The sequence below is a fragment of the Sprattus sprattus genome, assembly GCF_963457725.1.
Source record: "Sprattus sprattus genome assembly, chromosome: 13".
Taxonomy (NCBI): domain Eukaryota; kingdom Metazoa; phylum Chordata; class Actinopteri; order Clupeiformes; family Clupeidae; genus Sprattus; species Sprattus sprattus.
The window spans coordinates 28,631,329-28,648,442 of NC_137911.1; the positions used below are offsets into that span (position 1 = coordinate 28,631,329).

At 41.1% G+C, this 17,114-nt stretch overlaps 1 protein-coding gene across 1 annotated transcript; it reads left to right on the forward strand.

Moving 5' to 3' along the window:
- Positions 1 to 8,289: 8,289 nt before the first annotated feature.
- Positions 8,290 to 16,901, forward strand: pax9 (paired box 9; the record flags this gene model as incomplete). The annotated part of the gene is made up of 4 exons (XM_080850274.1): positions 8,290 to 8,293; positions 8,816 to 9,445; positions 11,967 to 12,106; positions 16,599 to 16,901. 4 exons carry the CDS (start codon positions 8,290 to 8,292, stop codon positions 16,899 to 16,901), a joined length of 1,077 nt encoding a protein of 358 aa, XP_080706400.1.
- Between the last annotated feature and the right edge of the window lie 213 nt (positions 16,902 to 17,114).

Genomic DNA, 17,114 nt, shown 5'->3' on the forward strand with positions numbered 1-17,114 from the left:
AACATGATTCAGTTGGACAACCAAAGGCCACATTTAACATTGCAAATGAGTTCAGTTTAGAATAAACTAGCTTTGCCATTAAATGGGGGTCACATAAAAAGGTCACATGTACAATCTCCAGGGTCGCCCATCTTTAGACATTTACACCTTTATTTAGGAGACTTATATTATATTAATATTTATTAATATTATATAATATCCACTACACTTACAACCAAGGCAGTATTAGTATTACAGGTCGTACCCGACTTTTACAAAGTGCATTTGGAATTGTTGCCATTTAGCTTTACGTGTTCTTGTCTGGTCTTTTATACATGATACTAATAACCTTCTGCACATGCAGAATTTAAACGCCAGGGGGTGCTGCTGTTTTATTGAATTAGCACAGAACATCCATTAGAAGGAAAGAGGCCAATATTAGTGTGATACATTGCTCAATTAGTCAGGATTTTGGTTGTGAGTCATTTTCTGCATGTCATGAATAGTTATTATGTGGGCTTTACAAATCTTTATCAAGATTATTTTCAAATGTTAGGAAATACATGCTCGTAAAAAACGAATCTAGCCTATTTTTGCCTTTTCCTAGTTTGTCTGTCTATAAGAGATGTTGCTTAAAGAAAGGCCGACATGAAGAGAATAATTGAAATGGAGTCAAATGCAGCCGGTTTAAATATACTGATTGTATGTTGTGACAACAGACGTAAGAGTTAGGGACTTAACACACTTTTGTGTAGGCTACTCAATTTTATTCAACAAATGGGTTCAACTCGTGAATTATTTTCACATATTTTATTAAATTATTTCCACAATCTGATTGGAAGATCTAGGGTGAATCAAGCTGGAATGAATTAGCCCTTTCGTTGCTATCCAGGTGCCGGCTCTAACAGCTGTCAATGTGATAGATGCTTCAAAGGGTCGTAAATAAAGTCGCTTTTGCCCCTCTCTTGTGAAACCTGGCTTTGCCCCTGAAACACCCATACACACGTCGTTAACCTGAGTTCGTCCTCATTACGTGGGGATTCAAGTTACAGGCTACTCAACCCCGTCAGAGGTGTTAACCTGAAAAGGAATTTAATGGTGTCAATCCCATTCGGTAGATAAAGGTGACAGTCATCAGTTGATCCTTTAAACTGGTTACAGTAATCAGATCCAGACCTTTTTGAACTTGAAAAATTACGAATCATTCAGACGGTTTCGTACATATATATATATTTTTTAGCTATAGCCTACATTTGTCCACTACTTGGACGTGTTTGTCGATTCATATCTTTACATTTTATGTTAGCTACATCCAGAAGAATTGTATCGTCTTGATTATGACGCTACTGTACTGTGCCCTTTTTCGACTGTGCTAAATTTCAAGTTGCAGTCCACGTAAGGGTCATAAAGCCTATGACAGGCCAAAGATGGTAGGATCTATTCATTGGAGGCATTACAGAATAGCTCGGCCGACATTTTATGATGGCAATTTATTCAAAAAAAAACAGACTGCTAGATCAGTAAGAAACATTTCTAATGATATTTTGTAGTTGCTCGCATATGCTTAAATGTATTAAATGCAGACGTATACATATCCAGTAAACTACTATTACATTCTTGTTGCTTTGAAAAATTAGGAAAATCCCACTGGCTTTAACTGAAAAAGTCCATATCGTCGTTTTCTGTTAAAGATGACCTCAGATATCTACAACCGACAATCACTGTTCAAAGCACCCATGTCTATTTCTAACGTTTAACCCTCGTTTGACTGCCAGAGGCCCAAGTGAGCCATACTATGGGAAACAGCAATAGTGAATTTATAAAGAGATGGCAAAATCCACACTGAGGTTGATACCATCTAATGGATCCGGCTTTCCACTTGGAGCTTTGCTTAATGCAACGAGTTGGCATATTCCATAAAAAGAAGCCTGTAACATGGTGAACACCTGTAGTAATAATAATAATAATAATAATAATAATAATAATAGTAATACTAAGACCATCAGCCAGATTTGGTTGTTTGTGTCAAATTTATTTCAGGTTCATCTCTCTTTTGTGGATTTCATATGTCTTGACGTTTTTCCAATTTAGGATGTTTTGTCGTTTCTCTGTTTTGCATGTGAAACATTTTCTATATCGTCTATTTGGTGTGGCACTAAAGTTATTAATTTGAATGTAATGTCATTCATCTTGAATACGACCCCAGGCTTGTTTACATTAGATCGAAATATGATTAAAATGACTAGGTCCTGGAAAATGATCAAGAGACAGTAGCCTATGAAAAAAATAAACTATCTAATCGGATCTAATCCGTTGATGTCTCATCTAATGTAATCTAAGATGTATCGTGAAATCCTCCCAACTAGTAGACCGTCGCTATCGAACTCATTATTATAACCTTATTTAGAAGGTAATGGATCTTGCTTATAATTAATTTCTAAACGTGCTTTGGGCGAAGCGGCAGTTTACAAACTCTGAACACCGACCTGAAAGAAAAAGCACGTTGCTTAGAGAAATTGAATTTGGCAATTCAGGGCATAGCGTCACCACACTTTGTTGACTTTTCAGACATTCCATCTGCAATCAGCAATCTAGTCCTTAATTCAACTCCTCCCCGCGTTTGCTGTGCGGAATCAGAGAAGATACACGCCGCATAACTGCCATTGGACGTAACAGTTTTCTGAAATAAATATTGTTGGGGTTTTTTTGTGTTGTTATTTTGCGATGTTTGGATAGTCCTTATGGACCTATGTGCCTATGCAATGGCAACGGAGTAAATATCTATAGGCTATCACTTCATTAACAAGCGCATCAGTCTTCCAAATCGACTGCAATGAACGTCAAGAATCATTCTTGGAGAAAACGGATTTAATCAGTCTTTTTCATGTCTTTCGGACATTCTGCACATCGCTGGGCCTGCATGATACAGACGTGTAGAATAATCTGTATCACATCGCTCTGCACTACATCTCAATAACATCAATATTTTAATGATGCTAATTATAATTGAAAATAAAAATTCAATTTTGAAATAACTATTAGTTGTCTTAAAAAGTTGTAAATTGCTCGGCCCAAACGTTCTGTTGTAGCCAAGATTGTTCACAACAGCAGTCATTTCGGCACCAAAACACGCATAGTTCTTCATCTGCAATGTAAACAATCCCAGTTATCCGAGTCCCGCCTAAACTGACGCTTTGAAATCACTATCTTCGCACATGACCTTGGCGAAAGACCGGTTAGTTTAAATAAAGAGCTCCTACAAAGTTGGCTTTTCCTCCGAGTTCCTTTCCTAACGGGTTGAGTTCTTTTCCAGCCCAAATGCTGGTCTATGGACAGTTGGGTATCCGTATTATCCAGCATATCACCGGACCGCAAAATAATAAGCTCACACAACAGCATGGACGAGTATGTGCGTCCGTGCGCTCACCTCACTGTTGTTTAGTCTATTTATACAGCTGTGGAGACAGTATGACTTAGGCTGTTTTCGTGAGGGTTAGTAGAGCATGACCTTTATTCCATGCAGGCGACGTGCGGGCATAGCATCCCTACACAACTTTATGTCAGTCTCTCGTGTAAGGCTGTGATGTCACGTCTTAGGTTAGAATGGAGACTGACAGGCTTTATGTATTTTCCGACTGAGCTGAAGGTGAAAGACGTGGGAGTACCTGTTGGAAACTCTTTTACACCTAGCTCTCCATGAAATGTGGCATCTGTAATGAAAGGCGACGAGCAGCGGCCCTCCAGCTGGCGTGTGTGTCAATCAACCGCACAAGAAGTCGCGCCGTCCTCCCTACTGATGGATGATAGAGAGAACTAAGAGAGGAGAAATATATACACACACACACACATACAGAAAGAGAGAGAGAGAGAGGGAGAGATGTCTTGAGTTTGACGAATTACAGAAATAGAAAAACACCTAAAAGCAATAAAACATTTCCGCATGCCCCCTGTAATTAGCTATGAGTGCAACTTTTTCCGACGCTGCTGAGGCCATCAGAGAAATTCCGTCGTGTTTAAGAGATGGAAGTCCATTAGCCCTAAATGATCAAATGACAGCGAAATGTTAAACTAATTAACGCGGCTGCACTTTGATTATTCGAAAAATATTTGGGATGCCTGTTATCGGAAAGATTGGACACTTAAAGAATCAGTGATCGGAAAGATTGGACACTAAAAGAAGCTGTATAATCAGTTATCGGAAAGTTTGGACACTTAAAGAAGCTGTATAATGTAGCCTAATGGCACGCAGCGAATTCCAGTGTGATTATAATGCTGATTTAAACCTTTTTATACAGTAGGCTATGTGCGAGGAAAGTGTCTTTTGTAGCTACTCTGTGAATACGATGGCGAGTTATTCCAGAGCTATAGGCCCTACGAGCCCTTATATGGACATCTTACATGACGCACAGATAATAGCATAATGAACATAACACCACATCCGTCACATAAAGCATGAGCTGACAGAAGCGGGTTTAGATACAGGCACCCAAACTGTGAATTGAACAGGTGTAATGTCTTAAGTTCCACCATCAATTGGGGTGATTGGGTGGTGGTGATGGTGGATGTGTGTGTGTGTTGGGGGGGGGGAGAGAGATATTATGTGCAATATTTCGGTGTATGGCATTTGTACAATGTCTAATATTATGGCTTTTATTCCTTGTGTACGAAATAAGTGCAATACTCGTGGTGTGCATGATTAGTATATGGATTGGTGTGTGATGTTGAATGTAAACTGTAGTTTGCCCGTGCGTGTATATGTGGAGAGGTTGTGTGCTGCTGCGACGCCTTTGTTGTCTTGAATGACAGTAAAGGTCAATCCTAATCCGAAAATATTTTTGTAATTTTTCCCATTAGTGCAGAGTTCACGTGCCCCGTGTTCGGCTGATATCTTCAGGTTGAAATAAAGTTGCATATATAAACAGCTTCAAAATAACGTTTGTAGGAGGGAGGGCCTTCTTTCTACAACTAAGATCTGAGAGTACGTGAAATATATGAATAATAATGTCTTACCTGGCAAAGAAAACACCTATGACTATATTGCGTTGCCACAGTCATCTGATTCACCTCAGATGCCATCACTTGAATAAAGTGACTCCCACTATTTTGTCAGGAATCAGACACGATGAGTTCCAAATTAAGGCTCAAGTGTTTGATGAAGCGAAACGTTGCCATATAAAGCTTAGCTAAAACGACAATTATTCTCGCTACATCGTGAAATGTAGCGATTTCCAATCTCTCTCCATGTTGGCTAGAAAATCCAGCGTGTGTAAAACAGCTGAAAAAGGATGCGCTGCTGTCTGTGCTATAGGTGGGTACATAATGCCTGTGTCATATGACAGTTTTACCAAACCGCTTTGTGCGACGATTTGGTTATCATCAGGTAAGAACATTCTTAGTCGTGCGTCTAGAACTTATTGGTAATAGAAACCTACTCAGCTTGTTAACTGAGGCTACACGCATACACACACGCATACCCACATGCGTCCTGTGCAAGAACGCACGCATACGTATTAGCCTACATACACACACAGCATTCACTGCGCAAAATCGTTCGAACCTGTGTGTTTTGTTTACTTTTTCTTAAAGTTACAGTAAGGTGACAGGTCTGGTGTATGGATTTGAAACCACAGTCTCGCTTATACCATAACATGTCGCGAAATTATAGGTTACGATCTCAAAACGTAAATATTCATATTATTTTGGTTGCTATACAAATACAGTAGGCCTACATAAAAGCAAGTCCATGACGCTGTTCATAAAACATTAATTTTTAAAACCTTCTGCAATTCAGTTGTCTTTCCTGGTCGTGTGAAACTGCAACACAACACATTGTTCTGAAATGAATTAAATAAGATCACAGAGAAATGGAGTTTATGGACAAAATGAGGACCTGGAGGAGAACGAGTCCTATCAAAGATGTTCACACCTCAATCAGAACAACCCTGACTACTAACTGACCAAGATACTAGCACGCCTCTTCTTCTTCTTATTATTATAATAATAATAATTATTATTATTAGAAGTGGTAGTATTTTAATTAGTAGTGGTGGGTGAACTCTTCTTCCAACTTTCACTAACAACTATTATTATTATTATTGGTTTGATAGCCATACTAATCATTTTAAATATTGTTAAAATAATTCTCGTTGTTTACTTTAGCCTCATTCGTCTTACATGTGGATGTCGCCATGCGCAGTATAATGTGTGGGCAAAGCATTGGAAAGCCTGAACGCTACATTCCTCTTTCCACCTCATTGACGTGCACGTTAGCCTATCTTTCAATGGTTAATTAACATACCAGATTTATGTTCTCCTGAGCTGGGACCAGGGCAAGGGGATACCTTCTCTTTAGAGCAACTAAAACTAGCACACGAAAAATGGAAGACAGGGGTGCTCGAATTAACACACTTCCTCCGGCCCTGCACCTCCGGAGACTGCATGCGCACGGTGCCGTAGCCCGCGCTCGGGTTTAAATCATTGCGGATGGTTATTTATGCCGAGTTGCCCCTTCGCACTGACCACCAACAGAGCGAGGGGAAGACAACGCGGAAAGACCTGGATCATGCTTGGTTAGGGAGCCAGCCGCCTCTCAAAGTCAACACTTCATTTGTCAGTCAGATGTGTTACCCTCTGTGCCATTTGACGCAGTGACGTTACTCACATCATTTCTAACGTTATGTTCTGTCTCTAAGAAGGGAGAAAGCACCAGGTCTATATTAATCTAAAGGCTTGGCTATTCTGGTATGTTCACTTACAAATGTCTTACGATTGCAGGCGCATGCATTACCTTGGACTAAATTATTAGCTACTGTCAGAGTTGTACCGATGCAATAGCCGTCTTATTCCACTTTCTTTGTTTGGTTAAGGTCTGAGGATTGGGTGTGTACCGGTCATGTCAACAGTTTCAACAGAGTTTAGACAGGCCTACTTAAGAGTGAGTGAGTGCGGCAGGGATATTTCGTGCAGTCAATATCATATGCGAATATCACAAAAATTGATGACCAACCACAGAAGGCAAATTTGAACAGGCCTCAACGCAACACAACACTCAGCAAATATAGAAAAAGCCCCTCGGTGAAGGAAAAAGACACTGACAGTCAGAATTAGTCACCATAGTTTTGGATTGAGAACAATTTTGCGGTTTGGATAAACTCATCGCCTGGAGATTAAATGGCTGTGATCATTATAAAACAATATAAGCCACCGCTGATACTTACCGATAGGCTAATGCGCTCTCTTTTCTTCATATTTATGATAAAAGAGTTGTGTTTGGGTTATTATCTGATGTCGATCCCCATGACCATATTTCATACCTACCACAAACCCGTTTCATAAACGTGAAAGCTTCATATTTTGTTCCAGTGCGACGCACAAAATAATGTCGTATTTTTACTGTCAGATTCGGCCTATGTCAATTTAGATTTACCATCTTGCAATCTCACGATTTCATAGATAACAAGTATCCTACTATTTATGAACCAGAAGTAATGTGAATTTTCTAGCAGATTAAAGGCGTTTGTGGGCCTATGCTATATTTGAATACATCTCAATTTGTCTCATCTCTTTTGCGCTGGGTCATACATAATTAATTGGATTATTTTAATCAATTGGAAGTAACATAAAGTTTCTTTGCAGATTTAAGCCATTTGTAAGTAAATGTATCTTATATTTGAATCAGTTCACTCGTTTGCACTGGGTCCAATTAAATAAAATCACTTTCACCAATTGTGATATGTAGGGCGAAGCTACATAATTGTGCTTCTTACAAGATATCCTCCTCATTCAGAGCAAGGCCAATAATTCTGAACAGAAACATAAAGTAGTCGCAGCATGTCGATAGTGGGCTATTATACACATATTGAACAATTCATTATATTTATTATAATAACCTAATCGGATGCTTGTGAGACAAAATCGCATATGAACTTACCATTCTGTAAAACAATTCGATTCAAATCTGGATAACAAGCCTCTCCATATGACAAAGAGGGTGATACCATTACATGTCATGTCTAACCGAAACACCAATAGGAACGCTTGGTGGACAGACTTCAAACCCTGATTGGAGGGTTGTCCTTCGCTGTAGAGAAAAGTTTAGAAAGTCCGTCCCATGAAAAAGTGGAGTGAAATGTAAGGGCTGTTCTCCCTGCCACCAGGAAACAGAAGGAGAAATTTCCCCTATCGTAACTATTGCTTTCGCACGAAGAATATTTTCACTGCATTGGACACCAGACAATAGCAAAACTGGACTCGGCCTTATTCGGGCGCTCTAATTCCGAGGTTTTCTTAATTACCGGAGGACTCAGCGCAATGGGTAAGTTGGATGGCACAGCATGCGTTCTGTATTTAAAAAAAGTAAACCTACGGTACGGATTAGTCAGAACATCTTTGGATTCGTTTTTCTGCAGTCATATAGGCTATCTTAATTGATATGTAGGCTAATTCCATTATAACCAACATATGTAGGCTATATTTCAGTCGTAAAAACGCATTAGTCGATGTGGCGTATGCACATTTTACAACGGATTTGTATCATACTATGATGCTATACAATGCATAATGTAGCAACCTCCATCAGTTAGATAACTGTTTAGCTACTGTAAAATGCACTCCCTTTTCCAATGATGATATCACTTTGATGAGTGAGGCGAGTAGCCTAACTGACGCGATTCTATGAAAACCTTGAAATAAAACATAAACTTCAAGGCTAGTGTATTGACAGACAACTTACAATGAATGGTACGTATACAACAATAGCCCATCGTAGGCTTTGTATATTTTCCTTCTCTTCAGACGTTATCATACTTCTCTTTTCTGTATGTCTCCGATCATCCAGAGCCAGCCTTCGGGGAGGTGAACCAGCTAGGCGGCGTTTTTGTCAACGGAAGACCGCTTCCTAACGCTATCCGGCTGAGGATCGTAGAGCTTGCTCAGTTGGGTATCAGGCCTTGTGATATCAGCAGGCAGCTCCGAGTCTCCCATGGCTGCGTTAGCAAGATTCTGGCCCGGTATAACGAGACCGGCTCCATCCTTCCCGGAGCCATCGGAGGCAGCAAGCCAAGGGTCACCACACCAACTGTCGTCAAGCACATTCGGACTTACAAGCAAAGAGATCCGGGCATTTTCGCCTGGGAGATACGGGACAGACTCTTGGCCGATGGGGTGTGTGATAAATTCAACCTCCCCTCGGTGAGCTCCATCAGTCGGATTCTCCGTAACAAAATAGGGAACCTATCTCATCCAAGTCAGTATGAGTCGAGTAAACAAACGTCTCATCCCCAACCACAGCCGACGTTATCGTACAATCATATCTATTCCTATCCAACCCCCATCGGTACAGGGACGAAAGTACCAACAGCCCCAGGAATGCCAACCCTACCAGGACACATGGCAATGCACAGGATATGGCCATCATCTCATTCTGTCACAGATATACTGGGCATTCGGTCCATAACGGAACAACAGAGTAAGCATTATTTATCTGTTTATCTGTAATATATGACAGAAAAGGCCTCAGTTCACATATCGACTGCAAGGGGTAGCCAACAAAGTGGTGGCAGGGTATATGTCTGTGTATGGGTGTATTTTGAGTGAGAGGTGGGGGTGGTGGTGGCTATAGGTGACATTGTAGCTACCCTTGTCCCTTATGGCTGCTTATTATTATGTCAATGTGTCTCGAATATTTTATTCGAAATAGCCTACTAATGCCTTGACATAACCTAAACGAGCTATGGGACACACGTCCACACGTCAAATTTCGAAAAACACATCCGTCTAGGAACAGCTCCTGAAAATGAGTATTTTTGTCGCCTTGTGTTGCACTCGTGGAGCCCCCAGTCGCTAGCGCCTGTACTGTAGTTCGGTCTGTTGCATTAAAACATATGGTTCGGGGCTCGCAGTGATAATTAAGGGGCGGATGTGGGATACTAGTTGGATAACGAAGGGTCGACTCAGCGGCGAGGAGATGAACTGAAATCAAAATGAGGTGTTCAAAGCCTTACTTCCCAAGCCAGACATATTCAGCTATGCTCCCCCCCAGAAGTGGACTGAGTTTCACACGCTCGTGATTCGAGACAGCCATGTTTGAGGGGCAGCGAAAACAAAGACGTTATACTCATTATTTTCCTCCCAGCTTTCTGGTGGAACATGTCGCCGTGATCTCAGAAAAGCATATACATTTATGGCCGTCAAGTATCAGGTATCAACATCACGTATTTTACGTAATAGATTCGATTTATATTTCATAGATGCAGTATCGACACCTACTGATTATCAACGTTTATTGGAATTGCCCTACATTTGTTTTTGTTTTATGTGTCTACATACACACTCATTCAACAACTGCATTGGCCTATCGCACGCCTTAGCTGCCAGAGTTTGACATGAACTAACATGCTCGTTTCTATAGACATGAAGGCCGCAGTCGTTCCATGTTTCGACTTAATTCAATCTAAACAACATCACTTTGCCCCTCTTTTTTAAAAGCCACGGACAGATTCGTACAGAATAAGAAATCGTAGTGGGGGAACATGTTCTGAGAGGGTCTTTATAAACAATTTATGCATTTCCAAATTATTAACAGATGTCTGCGGCAGGTTTTGAAAGCCGAAATAAAGTACAATGTACACGCGATGGCGCGAGGCCTTGCAGCGCCGCAGTGACTTCTCTCTCCTTTGTTAAAAAATAAATTAATACGAACGGCGATTGAATCGGACAATTCAACATAAGTGTGATGGAATGGATAACAACAACAGGCAATTACATAATTAACCCAGTATGTTCCCTAAACTGATAGAAGTCATGTAATGCTAGGATAGCCCAAGGTGGTCAACTCTTTGAAATCTCTCTCTCACTCACTAACCCACTCTCTCTTACACACACACACACACACAACCACACTCTCTCTCTCTCGCACACTCTCACACACACACACACACACACACACACACACACACACTCTATCTTCCCCTTCTCTTTCTCTCTCGTTCTCTCTGTATGAAGCCCACAGGCGTGCATTGGATCATTTCATTGAGTAATGCTTCTAAACGTATGACTGAGATATTTGTCCAAACTTAAATATGTTGCATATGCTCCTGTCTTCAACATCTATCACAACCCAAAAATGATACATCAAAACCTGCTCTTTACACCTAGATAATGTATTTCGAAGCGCTTCGGTCAGAATAGATTTCTGAAGGGTGAAAACATCATACACTCAAAAGGGCTTCTCAAGTTACAACACTGGTGGGCTTGCTTTTTCAATTCCAATCTTAGGGACCGTGTATAATATAATATCCATCACGCACAAAAGGGAAACGGTTAGAGTAAATCTAATTTGTGTCCCACAGGAAGAAGCCCGGGTAAATGTTCTTGGTCATTACAGGAAAGAATCGTCTTACTGCATTCCACTGTCTAGCGCAGCGTGGCTTTTTGATCAGCATCGCCAAACACACACGACACACACACACACACACACACACACGCACGCACACACACACACACACACACACACACACACACACACAGGCATAGGCCTATATATGCACACACAGAGGCTCCTCTGCTAGGCATCCTCTCAGGCAAAACAACGCGGGATTGAGCTTTTGTGCCTTGTTTTTATTTTGTTCAGCAAACAATTCGAATGATATTTAGTTTTTGACTGTCCTCAGACTACGTCATTCACTAGCGCCGAACATTCCCGCCCTACCTTTTACCAGCAATGAACAATTCCGTTTTAAAATGTATTAGTCTGCACTCTGGTAATTTTTTCGGTACATATTCATATTTCTTATTCTTATATAGATCAATTCTTTTACTGAATTCTTTTACTGAATTGATCTAAATCGAACACAATTTCCTAAATGATTCAGAGTAGCTTAATGAAGCATAGACCTGCTAAAAGTAGTGGTCTCTTCTGCTGTGGTAGTTCTGCACAACTCTTGTCCTCCTTTGTGACATTTCTCTCTCTGTCTCTGTTTTGCTCACAGTTAGTGACAGTCCGTCGTTTCCCAGCGCCAAACTAGAAGAATGGAGCGCTTTAAACAGGACTAATTTTCCACCAGCAAACTCTCCACTAGACACTGGAGTGGATAAAGCCCACTTAGACTCCGAAGCAATGTACACACAGGTAAAATGTAGCAGATCATCTCATCATATTGACCTAGTTGACCCCTCCCATTTCTTTTTGCAAGTTAGTTTTGTATAGACAACGCACTGGTTTGGTGGTGGTTTCTTAATACACGGAGTTTGACCTGTAAAGGCCCATGGACTAATTAACTGGTTACTGTGACTGATTCAGTTCATTTGGTTTCGGACAGTGTCTTGCAAGTGGCTGCGGGTGCACAATTGATCGCGCAGTCTATTTGGAGTAGCATGTCATCATCCTTGTCTGGGCTTGTGTGTGTGTGTTGGTGTCGGTGCGCGCGCGCGTGTTTCTTCGTGCATGCGCCAAAGTGTGAGCAGTACTTGGCCTTTTGGATAAACTGTGGCGCGAGAGTCAGGCCTTAGGACGATCCTTTGCATGATTCTTATATTTTCAATATTATGAAGAATAAGCCTACCTAAGTGAACCCCGATGTTGTATAAAATGTAGTGTTTGGTTTGCAGCCCACATTTTCGTTGTTTTGTTCGAGACCATAATTGTGACGCAAAACGAATTTTAAAGACGGCCCACTAATTTAAATTATATGCCACACAATTAGGAGATTATGATAGGCCATACATTGTATTGTTTGCAAGTGAGTAGTAAGCCTGACGACTCGAAAGAGACTGAACATTTGAAGAAAATTATTTCTGAAAAAAAAAAAAGGAAACTGAAATTAGTTGTTGGAATTCCCTTTAAAAACTAAATGTTGGGACAAATAACAAAGTATAGCGGCTTGGGCACACAGTAGCCCAAAGATGGAAATATGACTTGTACAATCACTGAACATTGTATAATAGCTGGGATATTGGCTTTGGAGGGTAGGCTCTGAATATCTGTATTTGAGCGACCTTTGAAATTTCAAGCTGTTTTCGCATAAATCGATTATTTCCGTAGATTATTTGACTGATTGTGACGACCTGTCCCAATGGACAATTTGGTTTGAAAGCTGGGATTTATGACTTGAAAAATTCTAAATTATCTCAACTATTGCACGACCCTGTCTAAAAGCAATGATCATAACACACAAGGGACATTTTACTTTCATATTATAATGATGTTCGAAATTTTAATACACAGATTATCAATTAGGCTATACTTATAGAAAGATAGCTCTTCAATTCATGGTTAGGTTAACACAGTGTATTCATTATGATGTTTTATAATTGTATGCTTGTATACATAATTTACCATATTCAGTAGGCTAGTTCAGTGCACACTATTTAGTAAAATAGTCATCATTTATAATTGTTGCCTATTTGTGTCAGGAATTTAAATAACGCTTGTCACCTATGATGTCTTTACTTATGAAAATATCATGACACATACTAAAAGTTGAGTCTTAGACAATTTATCGTTGTTGGCTTTATGTGTAAAATAAAAAAGTGAAAACGTTGAATGATTTTTTTCCTTCCTCGAAATATTATGCTATAATTATTTTCATCGCAAATTCTTGACTAGAAAAGCCTTGCACGTTCCTTTCACTATAGGGAAAGTTCTAGTCAAATTTAATGTGGGTCTTACAGGACCACGCTGCATTTGAGAAGTGGAAAATTCTGCATGTTTTGAAACGACCTTGATATGTACCTCAGATAATAGACTATCAATGATAATGTAAGTGTGGAAGTAAACGTTTTTGTGAGTGTTTACTCCGTTAGAGTTGTGATCTTGCACGCACAAGTGGTGAGCAGAGTGCGTCTCTTCTCTGGGAAAGGGAGTGTTTGTATTTGTTTCGTTGTCTTGAATGACATGACGCATGTATTCAGAGGAGTCAACAGTTAGGAGTCACCTGAACACATGTTTAGGACCTGAGGTATAACCTAGAGGTGATGACCAGGCGCTTTCTCAGAGGTGCAGGCTGCTTACTTTGAACTAGGCGGTAATACGGGTGGATAACCTCTAAGAATTGTTTGCGCGCCACGACTTTACATTCGAGAGAGTCGTGGACAAAGTTGGGCTACTCTCTCTGAATCCCGAATCCCCGCTTACAGTTGCCAGTTCTTCAACCGATGGAGTTTTAGCACACAGTAATACTTCATTGTGGGTTTGTTGGGAAGTCAAAGTGGAATATTATCAATGTCAAGCACAGGCATAGACCAGCAAAACGGATCCTAAAACACTATCGTGCTCATTTAAAAAAAATAATAATAATGGATCGGCTTGAAATGTACTAACAGATGCCGTAATAGTTGAACTGAACTAGAGCAAGATAAAGATATCTCTTCTTGTCCTGTAAATAAGTCAAATCTTGACTTGACATTCATTTGGTTGGAAGAGGGATGTTCCTCGTCGGCTAGAATTCAATATAGGCCTCGCCCCTTAGAACCGACTGCATGGCAGAGTTTAAATCCTTTAACCCATATCATACTTCTCTGTTCAACTATGAATTTAACCATATTGACGTAAATGCTGTGAAAATAGACGTCAATAATATGTGCAGTACAGCTATGATTTAAGATACCTAATCCGTTAAATGCATTACCTCAGAGCCATTAGAATAGTCGCCCCTCTCTCAATACAAAGCCGTAAGTCAGTTATTTTCTGTTGAAGGGCAGGTAGAAACGTATGTTATATTGTCGCTACGTCAGCCATGGCAAACCCATTAGAGCGGAGACATGCATGTCCTGTCGTCGGACACATCTTTGGAAGGATACCCGCAGGTGGACAGCGATGGTTCACATTGTCTTTGCATGCGGGGTGACAAATGTGTTAACTTACGCAGTGAAACAAGCTGACAAGCACTTTAAAAAAAGTAATGATATAGTAATTCCTCCCAAATAGATTACATTAACAGAACTACGCGTACACAGTAGGCCTAATTTTTAGACTCACATTAGCAACAGCAACATTCCAACATTGCGTATGGTTTTGCAGTGACCTGACTAGTTTATAGTTTAAACTACGAATGTTCAAAGTTGACGGAATGTCGTTTAGCGCTCGCCAGTGTAGAGACATAATTTGAAAGGCTACCTCCTGTGCCGGTTATCTTTGCATTTAGTCCAGGCTAAAGTTACATACGGGTTTGTTCGGGCGAACTGGAAACACCGCCTTCTATTCATTTAAAGCAAATCCTAAATTAAGGGTGAGCACGCACTTCTGTCTGTTCTTGAGCGCAATTATTTGAATAATTGATTTTTTTTCCATATAAAAAGGAAAAACGTGCCACATAACACACACAAGAAAATCATTTCTTATTCATTGTTTGTGAAAATTGAATTCTAATATATTTTTTGTAGGTTGAAATTACATAATTTATGATATTCTTCCAATGCATATGCTTTATCAAATATGATAGTTAGTATGCAAACATGACATTTTAATTCATAATAAGAACACTGAAGGTTAATTAGTTATGAATTATTAACACAACTAAATGTTTGCATGTTGTATTTTGATGGAATGCTTTCATTGTAAAATGAAAAAAAAAAAGGCTCAAGTTGCCCATATCAAAAAACTCACTTTAAGTAAAAACAAAAAAATAGCACATTTAAAGTGCATTCCATGGGTGTATTCAATTTGGCATTTTAGGTGCAGAATCTCACCAAGTTTCCATAGGATTTGGCAGACGCTTTATCAATCCCCTCCCCCCCACCCCCCACCACACACACACACACACACACACACACACACACTCACACACACACACACACACACAAACACACACACACATACTATTAGTCATGTTTAAAAAGTGAGTGGCATTTGGGTGAAGGCTCAGGTCAGGCAGCTGAGATTGCACGGAGCTCAAAGTGCGCCACAGGAACAAAAAAGATTTCATCTGTGGAAGCCATTTTCGGTAGTCAGAGACCACCCAGATGGCCATCTTCTCTCTCTGTGCAGCCAGATTCCTCCAAGTTGAAGAACTGTCTTAATGCCAGGAGGTTACCGGCATTCCATCTGACTTCTTTTCTCTCTCTTTTCTCACATCTCTATGATACGTGCTCCCCCCTTTTCATACATCTTCATCCTGTCACTCACTCGTTCTACCCACTGCCTTTCTTGTTATGGTGCCCCATGTCCAGCTGTTCTCTCTCCACTTCATCTCTCTCTCTCTCTCTCTGTCGCTCGCTCGCTCTCTCTCTCTCTCTCTCCCTTCTCTCTCTCTCTCTCTCTCTCTCTCTCTTTCTCTCTTTCTCTCTCTCTTTCTCTCTCTCTCTCTCTCTCGCTCTCTCTCTTTCTCTCTCTCTCTCTCGCTCTCGCTCCCTCTCTCTCTCCCTCTCTCTCTCCCTCTCTCTCTCCCTCTCTCTCTCTCCCTCTCTCCCGTCAACTTCCATGGTTTAGTTGGCTTGATGCAGTGTTTTTCTATCACATGAATTGTAAAGGAAATGATGCAAACAGATAAAGGCACATTATTTTTTGTCTCTTACAGACCAGACCACACCTTAAATACCTTTGTCTACCTTTCCCTCTCTGCTCTTACCCCCCCCTCCCCCAACCCCTCTCCTTCTCCTCCCCCCCTGTCTGTCTCTCTGTCTAGACGCCGAATGGCTTGCCCACAGCGAGCAGCTATGTCACAGTGCCCAGCATCCGTCCCTGCCACCCAGCCACCCCAGCGTCACCTTACACGGGGTACAGCGCCACCACGTCGGCCTATGCGACCGGCCCCACATGGCCGCCGCCCAATGGCAGTGCTCCCTCTCCCCGCAGCTGTGATGCCAACGCCGCCATCGACGCCCCCCTGGCCATCAGGAGCGTGACGGCTGGCCGAGACGCCATCCACCTCCACCACCACCACCAGCAGCACCACCCCCATCCCCTCACCACCGCCCCCGCACTCTGACAGAGGAAGCAGGGGCCGGAGAGGAGAGGAAGACGTGAGCAAGGGAGCGAGAGAAAGAGAGAAAGAGAGAGAGAAGGGTAAGGACATGGCGCTGAGGTAGAAGAGCTGTATTAAGATCTCCTGCTCGTGGATAGCGGACGAGGCCCATTTCATGCGTTGGACATTTTGTTGGTCTATTTATGAAAAAGGGGAAGAAGTGAACATTTTGGGGTG